General features: G+C 36.3%; 1 protein-coding gene across 1 annotated transcript; it reads left to right on the top strand.

Moving 5' to 3' along the window:
• Nucleotides 1-400: 400 nt before the first annotated feature.
• LOC106335357 (indole-3-acetaldehyde oxidase-like) lies at nt 401-5128 on the top strand. The gene is made up of 9 exons (XM_013773864.1): nt 401-637; nt 703-2489; nt 2568-2777; nt 2875-3093; nt 3177-4133; nt 4212-4307; nt 4400-4498; nt 4581-4770; nt 4849-5128. Exons 1-9 carry the CDS (start codon nt 505-507, stop codon nt 5064-5066), a joined length of 3909 nt encoding a protein of 1302 aa, XP_013629318.1. The 5' UTR covers nt 401-504; the 3' UTR covers nt 5067-5128.
• Nucleotides 5129-10584: the final 5456 nt, after the last annotated feature.

The following is a 10584-nucleotide window of genomic DNA, read 5'->3' as shown; positions in this document are numbered from 1 at the left end:
TCTTATTCCCAGATCTCCTTCATTCTGCAGCTTATATATATCACTCCACGCCACTTTTGCTCCGGTTGATTTAAGAACCGGACCAGACCATAGAATTATCAGAAATTTTTCTAGTTTGTAGAGAAATTTTTTATCCTTTAGAATCTCTCCCAGTTGAGCGATTTTATTTTACACATTTTATTTTTCTTTCTGTTCTCATTTTGCAGATTTGTTACTGCAACAGGAAGAGACTATCAACCAATCAGGGCAACTAGGCAAATCGTGATAAGCATGTTACAATATGTGCATATTTTTTTCTCTTTTTTTGGCCATCTCTTTTAGACTTTTGACAAGTGTCCGCAGAATATATGTACAACAAGTCACGAGGCGCGAGTCACAATTTAGTGGTAAGGGAGATTTTCCTCTCTCCCCCTCAATCATCTCATAGCCGTACAATAATATCACTTTATATATTCAGAATACGTGTGCACTTGCATACAACAAGTGATTGATTAGAGAGAGAAGATGAGCTTGGTTTTCGCCATTAATGGACAAAGGTTCGAGCTTTCCCTTTCCTCCGTCGACCCTTCAACAACTTTGTTAGAGTTCCTCCGTTACCAGTCTCCTTTCAAGAGCGTTAAACTGAGTTGCGGCGAAGGTGAGTGATTACTTGATTACCGTTTTCTTCTTCATTTGTCTGATAAAGTTGTGGTTTGGTTTTAGGAGGATGCGGTGCTTGTGTTGTTCTTCTCTCAAGATACGATCCTGTTCTACAAAATGTGGAAGATTTCACGGTGAGCTCTTGCCTCACGCTCCTCTGCAGCATAAACCATTGCAGCATCACAACATCAGAAGGACTTGGGAACAGCAGAGACGGTTTCCACACGATTCAGAACCGATTCTCGGGTTTCCACGCCTCTCAGTGCGGTTTCTGCACACCAGGAATGTCTGTTTCTCTCTTCTCTGCTCTCTTAGACTCCTCCTCCTCTGAGTTTACTGTTCTTGAAGCAGAGAAAGCCGTCTCCGGGAACTTATGTCGCTGTACCGGATACCGTCCCATCGTTGATGCTTGCAAGAGCTTTGCTGCTGATGTCGACATTGAGGATCTCGGATTCAACTCTTTCTGTAAGAATAGTTTACCTCCGTTTGATAGTGAGAAGCGTGTCTGTTCGTTCCCAGAGTTTCTCAAGGATGAGATGAAGTCTATAGATTCGGGAATGCATCCTTGGTGTAGCCCGGGGAGTGTTGAGGAGCTTCAACGATTACTGGGAGCATGTAAGGCTAACCGTGATGGACTTTCTGTGAAACTGGTTGCTGGTAATACTAGCACAGGATACTATAAGGATGAAAGAGATCGGCATTACGATAAATACGTTGATATAACTCGGATACCAGAGATGAAAGAGATAAGAGAAAACCAGAACGGGGTTGAGATAGGAGCTGTGGTAACAATATCCAAAGTTATTGCTGCTCTAATAGAGATTCGAGTAGAAAAGTTGTTTGGGAAACTGGCTGCTCATATGGAGAAGATCGCTGCCAGGTTTATAAGGAACTTTGGTAGCATTGGAGGAAATCTTGTAATGGCTCAGAGGAAACAGTTTCCTTCTGACATGGCTACAATACTTCTTGCAGCTGGTGCATCGGTTAACATTATGAGCTTGTCGAGAGGACTCGAGAAGGTAACACTTGAACAGTTCCTTCAGGGACCTCCTCTTGAAGACTATGATCTGGTTTTGACTATCGAGATACCGTTTTGGCATCATCAATCCTATGAGTTCCTCTTTGAAACCTACCGAGCTGCACCTCGTCCTAACGGAAGCGCTCTGGCTTACCTGAACGCTGCTTTCTTGGCCCAAGTGAAGGATAGAATGGTGATTAACTGTAGATTGGCTTTCGGTGCTTACGGGACAAAACACGCCATTAGGTGTAAGGAAGTTGAGGAGTTCCTCTCGGGGAAACTAATCACTGACAATGTTCTGTCTGAAGCTATTACCTTACTTGGCAAGTCCGTTGTGCCACAAGAGGGTACAAGCAATCTTGCTTACAGGTCAAGCTTGGCGCCTGGCTTCCTTTTCAAGTTCTTTCACTCCTTAATAATAACGGAGAAACCGTCTTCAAATGGTTACTACCACTTGGATCAGCCTAAACCGTTGCCAATGCTGTCATCTTCACAACATGTTCCTATAAACGATGAATATTTTCCGGTGGGCGAACCTGTTACGAAATCTGGAGCTTCCCTTCAAGCTTCCGGTGAGGCTGTTTATGTGGATGACATTCCAGCTCCCGCAAACTGCCTCTACGGTGCTTTCATCTATAGCACAAAGCCATACGCAAAGGTAAAAGGTATCAGTTTCAAGGAAAACTCAGTACCTGATGGAGTTCTTGCAGTCATTTCTTACAAGGATGTTCCTAAAGCTGGACAAAATATTGGTCTGAAGTTTTCATTTGGCACTGAGCCCTTATTTGCAGAGGATATCACCCTTCATGTAGGCCAGTGCATCGCACTCGTGGTAAGTTTTATCTTAATTGTCAATGATTTTGAGTTGTTTCTTCACTAGCAGTTTTGGTAACACATTAAAACTTTGCAGGTTGCAGATACACAGAGACATGCGGATACCGCAGCTAATCTTGCAGTAGTTGAATACGAAACAGAAGATTTGGAACCACCAATCTTATCAGTGGAAGATGCTGTCAAGAAATCGAGCCTGTTCGAGATTTATCCTTTCTTATACCCACAACAAGTTGGAGACACATCAAAAGGAATGTCTGAAGCTGATCATCGAATTCTCAGCTCGGAAGTATGTATTGTGATGTAGTCTCTCTCCTTCACATTTATTTTATTAAAAAGAAAAGGGTATATGTTCCATCTCTTAATATAACTTTTATGTGAAACAGATAAGACTTGGATCGCAATACTTCTTCTACATGGAGACACAAACAGCTCTTGCAGTGCCAGACGAAGACAACTCCATTGTAGTTTATAGTTCATGTCAGACCCCTCAGTACGTACATTCCTCGGTCGCTGCTTGCCTAGGCATCCCTGAAAACAAGGTCCGCATCATAACCAGACGTGTTGGTGGAGGCTTTGGAGGAAAAGCTGTCAAAGCAATGCCGGTAAGTTTTATTTTATTTTATTTAAATGTCTTCTTTTCACTCACTTTCTACGCAAGAAACGTCAAAGCTATCCGACGTCTCAGGTTGCAACAGCGTGCGCAGTTGCTGCTAATAAACTGCAGCGTCCTGTGAGAACCTATGTAAACCGTAAGACCGATATGATCATGACTGGTGGGAGGCATCCCATGAAAATAACCTACAGTGTTGGATTCAAATCCACAGGGAAGATCACTGCTTTGGAGCTAGAGATACTAATCGATGCAGGAGCCACTCTAGGCTTAAGTATGCTGATTCCATCAAATATCATAGGGGCGCTAAAGAAGTACAATTGGGGAGCCTTATCTTTTGATTTCAAACTTTGCAAAACGAATCTTCTAAGCAAAGCAATCATGAGAGCACCAGGGGATGTGCAGGGTACGTATATCGCTGAGGCCATTATCGAAAATGTAGCATCTAGCCTCTCTTTGGAGGCTGATACCATAAGAAAGATCAATCTCCATACATATGAGAGCTTAGCTCTGTTCTACAAGGACGGTGCTGGTGAACCACATGAGTATACTTTGTCTTCCATGTGGGATAAACTGGGTGTATCTTCCAACTTTGAAGAGCGGGTTTCGATTGTCCGAGAGTTCAACGAGTCTAACATATGGAGAAAACGAGGGATATCTCGAGTACCCATCATTTATCCGGTATCCATGTTTGCAACTCCAGGGAGAGTAAGTGTTCTGAGCGACGGCACGGTCGTTGTTGAGGTTGGTGGGATCGAGCTAGGACAAGGGCTATGGACGAAGGTGAAGCAAATGGCTGGTTATGCTCTTGGTTTGCTCCAATGCGATGGAACTGAAGAGCTTGTGGACAAGATACGAGTTGTACAATCAGATACGTTGAGCATGGTCCAAGGAAACTTTACGGGAGGTAGCACAACATCCGAGGGAAGTTGCGCAGCTGTTCGTCTCTGCTGTGAAACCTTAGTCAAAAGATTGAAACCTTTAATCGAGAAATCGGGTGGTCCCATCAGTTGGAATAATTTGATTTCTCAGGTTTTTCTTTTTAAACCTCACTGCTTCCTCATTGAGCTTCTTGATTTTCATTATTGTTATTATAATGTCCAAACGCAGGCCTATGCTCAGTCTGTAAACTTATCAGCAAGTGACTTGTATACTCCAGAAGAAACTCCCACACAGTACCTGAACTATGGTGTTGCAGTTAGCGAGGTAAGCTCTTTATGTCTTCTCTCAAATATCAGAACTGGAACATGTATGTATAAATTGAAGTGACTTTGGTGTATTCAATGATGTTAATATAGGTTGACGTAGACCTTGTGACCGGACATACCACGGTTCTACAGACAGATATCTTATATGACTCTGGAAAAAGCCTCAATCCGGCTGTGGATTTAGGACAGGTGAATAATAATAGAGAGCACACAAACACACATCGACTCTTCTTCACTTACAATTGTGATGGTTTTTTTATTCGGTCTTCAGATTGAAGGAGCTTTTGTGCAAGGACTTGGTTTTTTCATGCTTGAAGAGTACATAACAGATTCAGAAGGACTTGTTCTGACAGACAGCACATGGACATACAAGATCCCCACTGTTGACACCATCCCAAGGCAGTTCAACGTTGAGATACTAAACAGTGGACGCCACGAAAAGCGCGTCCTCTCTTCTAAAGGTTAGTATTTTGTACACACAAAGCATTTCAAGATCCGGGAATCAACTTTTTGATCATATTGTTTTCATGTAAATGCAGCTTCAGGAGAGCCTCCGTTACTACTAGCAGCTTCTGTGCACTGCGCTACAAGAGAGGCGGTTAAAGAAGCGCGGAAACAGCTAAGGATGTGGAAAGGTGTGAATGACTCGGAGTTAATGTTTCAGTTGCCGGTTCCAGCTACAATGCCCGTTGTGAAGGAGCTTTGTGGTCTAGATATCGTTGAGAGCTATTTGGAATGGAAATCCTCAGTTAACTAAAGATTATATGAGTTAACAAAAAATTATCAGTTTTTATATTTAATATATATTCTTGTCTTAAATTTGGAGATCGACATCATCTTTTCCTGTGTTTTAATTATTCATTTTCAATTGCTCAAAATACTGTATAAAATGAAATCAAGCTTAATAACAAATACAAGATCATCTTCAAAAGTTATACAAAGATGAATGTGAAAAAAAAATTTTAACAGTTGATCTGGAAAAAGGAAATGAGGGCTGCACAAACTATATACGTAGGAGAACTAGAGAAGCTATCAAACCATTAAGAAACCAATCTGAACTAGATTTCGATCCGCGCGATTTTTGTTTTCATTTTTTTTATATAAACATTTTATTTTTAATTCTTAATTGATATATATATTATAATATATATGAGGTTTGTCTATCACTTTTTAAAACATAATAATTTTATCATATTTTTATTGAATTGGTTGTTTCAAACTTTCAAAAGTTATTAAGAAATTAAACGTTTAGCTTCGTAGATTTATATTATCGAGTATATTAAGGTTGTTCAAACATAATAATATTAGAGTATATTTGTTCTCCATCAAATAGGTTGTTTCAAACTTTCACATGTGTTTATTTCTTCTTATATTTTTTTGTTTGTCTGTTTGATTACTATTTCATTAATGAATAAATAAATAGAAAAAGAATTTGGAAAATATTAAAATATTATCATCTCCAAAGATAATCAAACATTTCACAAAATAAGAAAATTAACAAAACCTAAACTTAAAGCTTCGTGTATAAATTTTATAACGAATTTAATTAAACATTTAATTATATTTTGTAAATGAACTATATACAAAACACAAATCAATGTGAAATCAGTTTAGTTTTAAAAATGTATCTGATTAGGTGTAGAAGTCTCGAGAAATACTTCTGCTCCTTGCAATCTCTTTCAAACACGATGATACAGCAGGATATGAAAGTAAAAATTTGATAACAGAGTTTCCAAATCACGTTTTTTTGCTTGGAAATGATTGATAGTTATTTAGTTCCTATAATGTAGCAATATTATGTTATAGACATATTATTTAGTTCCTATAATCTAGAAAATAGGTTATTTAGACCTATAATAATATAAGATTAGAGATTAAATGTAACATGACTTTCTAGTAATAAGTCTATTAGGTTATTTGTTTTTTTTAAATCACACATAAATCAAGATTCTGACTTTTGTTTTAATATATAATAAGATGTTGTGAAGGAGTCAAGTGGCCCAAATATCCTTAAAACTATTTAAATTGACAACTATGAGTTAAAGATTTTTACAATTTTTTAATCAATTTATACATTTAAATACATTTTTACCTTCTTTTTTTTTGTAACACAAATACATTTTTACCTTAGATTCAAAGAATAACATCTACCAAATTTTTTTAAACCGTCCACCATAAAAAAATATAAACTAGTTATAAAGGTTGAAAAAAAGACAGTTGGGCACAAGCGTCACGTCTGTAGACACGACTTCACACAAGAGCTAACCAAAGTAAGCCCAACCAGTCTGTACCTTTACTGAATCTATAGTAAGAGCATCAAACTTCATGGAGACGACTAGCACCACATACTCGAAACGGGTCCATCCTAAAGGAAAAAGCCTCGTCGCTATAATCTCTTCAATCACTGAACCCAGGCTATTAATGACGATGACAAAGTTGATGTGAAAGAACACCGGAGACACAATACTATCAAAAAGACAAGATATAAACATAAGTCATTCGACAAGGTGGGATCAAGGAAGATAAGATCGTGAAAGACCAAATCGCAGACCACAATCGACCCTTACATTGCTTCACCAAACTCGAAGGAAGAATTAACAAGTTACATCAGAGGTGACTTCAACATGTACCGCACACCAAGAAGAAGATTTATAGATTTATAGATATGGTCAAGCACAACAATCAAACCACCGCGTCGCAGAAGAGATCATACCACACCACACAATCTTCAAAAATATTGAATGACCCTTCAACATCTCTAAAGCCAAATAAACTACACTACCGACTCTTTCCCAGTGCTGACGAGACTCGCCGGAGAAGGAGAACCGATCAACTTTTTCCTTTAACTGCTGCTAGGTTTTTTTTTTGTTTTTGAGAGGTTTTTTTCAAATGGTTTATCATAAAAGTTTTTGTTCAGATTTCCCTTTGGTATATCTGTTTTCTTAACCTTTATCGCTAGTGAAATACCATAGTATAGCACTAAAAAAGTTTATGTCACAAATATAGATTCTAAAGATCAAAATGACCAAAATATTTCATTAAAGAGGTAAATATACACTTATACCCCTAGGGTTAACTAATCCAAACTTTAAGGTTTAGAGTTGAGCGGTGGAGATTTATGATTGATATTTAAAATTTTATAAAATAAAAAATAAAAAATAAATATTAAAAATTTGAAAATAAAAATTTTAAAAATAGTTTCAAAAAGTATTTTCGAATTACAAAAATAAAATTTGAAAAAAAAATATAAAAAAAATTTCGAAAAACAAATTTATAAAAAAATAAGAAATTTATAAAAAAGTTCAAATTTGAAAACATATAATCTAAAACTATAAAAAAAATAAAAAAAAATTTATTTTTTTTATTTTTATTTATTTATTTATTTATTTTTTATTTATTTTTTTATTTTTTTTATATATCTAGGGTAGTAGGGTCTTTTTACCTATTAAATAAAATATTTTGGTCATTTTCCTCGTTGTGATCTATTTTTGTGATCAAAACTTGAAAATAGTCTATTTAGGAGAATTACCCTTATCATTAATTTATATTTTTTTATGGTGGACAATTTGAAAAAAAATTGGTAGATATTAATCTTCGCATCTAAGATAAAAATGTATTTAAATGTATAAATTGATTAAAAAATTGTGAAAATCTTTAACTTGTAGTTGTCAATTCAAATAGTTTTTTAGGATATTTGGGCCACTTGACTCATTCACAACATCCAATGTTTTAAGATTGGTTTCTTGAGTACATAATTAACCCTAGCACCCCAAATGGAGTGCTTAATTTATTTTATTTTATTTTTTTTTTGGTTTTTTGTCTGATTAAAAAAAAAAAAATGAATCAATCGCAGGCCGCCAAGTGTCAGTGGGGCCCGCGAACAGAGGGAACAACCGACGCTTACTGCGCTTGTTTAAGCGCTGCTACTTCCATTTATTATTATTTTTTTAAAGGTTAAGCACCGGGGTAAGCACTCCGGTTAATGGTGGCCTGATGGTTTGCTATCTTCTCAAGTTCTCCTACATATGTAGTCTGTGCAACCCTCATTTCCTTTTTCCAGATCAACTACTTAATTTTTTTTTCACATTCATCTTTGTATAAATTTTGAAGATGATCTTGTATTTGTTATTAAGCCTGGTTTCATTTTATAAATTTTTTTAGGCAATTGAAAATGAATAATTTAAAACTCGGGAAAAGATGATGTCATTCTCCAAATTTAAGACAAGAATATATATTAAATATAAAAACTGATAATTTTTTGTTAAAGATGATAATTTATAAACTGGTAAAAAAATATAAACTAGTTATAAAGGTTAAAAAGCAGATATAACAAAGGAAATCTGAACCAAAACTTTTAGATAAACCATTTGAAAAAACCTCTCCAAAACAAAACAAAAACTAGCGGCGGTTAAAGGAAAAAGTTGACCGGTTCTCCTTCTCCGGCGAGTCTCGTCGGCACTGGGAGAGAGTCGGTAGTGTAGTTTATTTGGCTTTAGAGGTGTTGAAGGGTCATTCAATGTTTTCGAAGATTGTGTGGTGTGGTCTGATCTCTTCTGCGACGCGGTGGTTTGATTGTTGTGCTTGACCATATCTATAAATCTTCTTTCTGGTGTGCGGTACATGTTGAAGTCACATCTGATGTAACTCGATAATTCTTCCTTCGAGTTTGGTGAAGCAATGTAAGAGTCGATTGTGGTCTACGATTTGGTCTTTCACGATCCCATCTTCCTTGATCCCACCTTGTCGAATAAATTATGTTTCTATCTTGCCCTTTTGATAGTATTGTGTCTCTGGTGTTCTGTCACTTCAACTTTGTCATCGTCATCGATAGCCTTGGCTCAGTGATTGAAGATGTTATAGCGACGAGGCTTGTTCCTTTAGGATGGACCCGTTTCAGTAGTGCTAGTCGTCTCCATAAAGTTTGATGCTCTTACTATGGATTCAGTCAATATGGGTTGGTTTGGGCTTGCTTTGGTTAGCTCTTTTGTGAAGTCGTCCCTACAGATGTGATGCTTGCGCGTCCCTACAGAAGTGATGCTTGCGCCCAGCTTCTTTGGCATATTTAGACGGTGCCTTTAAGGCTTTTGGCTTCAATGGTAGTTATGGTATTACTACTTGTTTGAAGTGTGATGCTTTGTGAAAGATTGTGTCGTTTAAAGATATCGTTTGGTTTTTGTTGTATTGTCTCCAAAATAATCGGCATGTGGCTTCGGTTCCTATCCAATATAGCTTTTCCTTAAGGCTCTTCATAGTCCTAGTTTAGTGATTAAATCCATCCTAGGAAAGATGTGATGATTGTGTAAAGAACTCATGTGTCTTTGTTTTGTTGTTGACAAAACAGAAGTCAACAAAATAAAATCTGAGCAAAACATGGTATAGATATCAGTAAAAGCTATTTGAAATGAAAATCACAAATTAATTCAAATTTACGAATTAACAAAAAGATTTTGCCGATTTTGACATTGACAATGATTTTTAAATTTGGAGAATAATTTCTTATTTTTGCGCTGTTTTCAATAACCTAATTTTGATTGGTTGATTAAGAAAAAATAATCAATTTAAAAAATGAAATCATGACCGATAACAAAAAAAAAAGTATCCCCAGATTTGAAATTAAACAAAAAAAATACAGATAAAACTAGGCATGGGACTTTTATCCGAGATCCGGATCCGATCCGAGATGAGATCCGGATCCGATCCGAGATGAGATCCGGATCCGATCCGAGATTCGATCCGGATCCGATCCGAAATTCGATCCGGATCCGATCCGGATCCGATCCGAAAATCCGGATATCCGGAGGGGTCGAATCCGGATCCGGATAGTAAAATGTTGGATCAGGCTTTGACGGATCCGGATCTGGATATCTTAATTTTTAAGTCCGGATATCCGGATCCGTAAGTTTTATTAATAAATATTTCAAAAATAGTAATATCTATATATAAAAATTAATTTTATTTAATATATTTTCATTTTTATAATAGTATATATAAATTTTATGTAAATTTTGTAATATTATACATAGAAATAATTAAAGACATTATATAAATTTTTATTTTTTAATTATTGTTAATACTTTATATATATATATATTAATATTATTTTTTATTTATTTAAGGATCCAAATTCGGATATCCGCAGGATATTACCATTTTTAGAAGGATATCCAACACCCAGATATCAGCAGGATATTACCATTTTTAGAAAGATATCTAACATCCGGATACCCGAGAACACCGGATCCGGATAAGGATAGTAAAATTATGGATCCGACGTA

The sequence above is a fragment of the Brassica oleracea genome, chromosome C3 (genome assembly GCF_000695525.1).
Source record: "Brassica oleracea var. oleracea cultivar TO1000 chromosome C3, BOL, whole genome shotgun sequence".
Lineage (NCBI taxonomy): Eukaryota > Viridiplantae > Streptophyta > Magnoliopsida > Brassicales > Brassicaceae > Brassica > Brassica oleracea.
The sequence above is the reverse complement of the archived record's forward strand: the minus strand, read 5'-3'. Positions and strand labels throughout refer to the sequence as shown.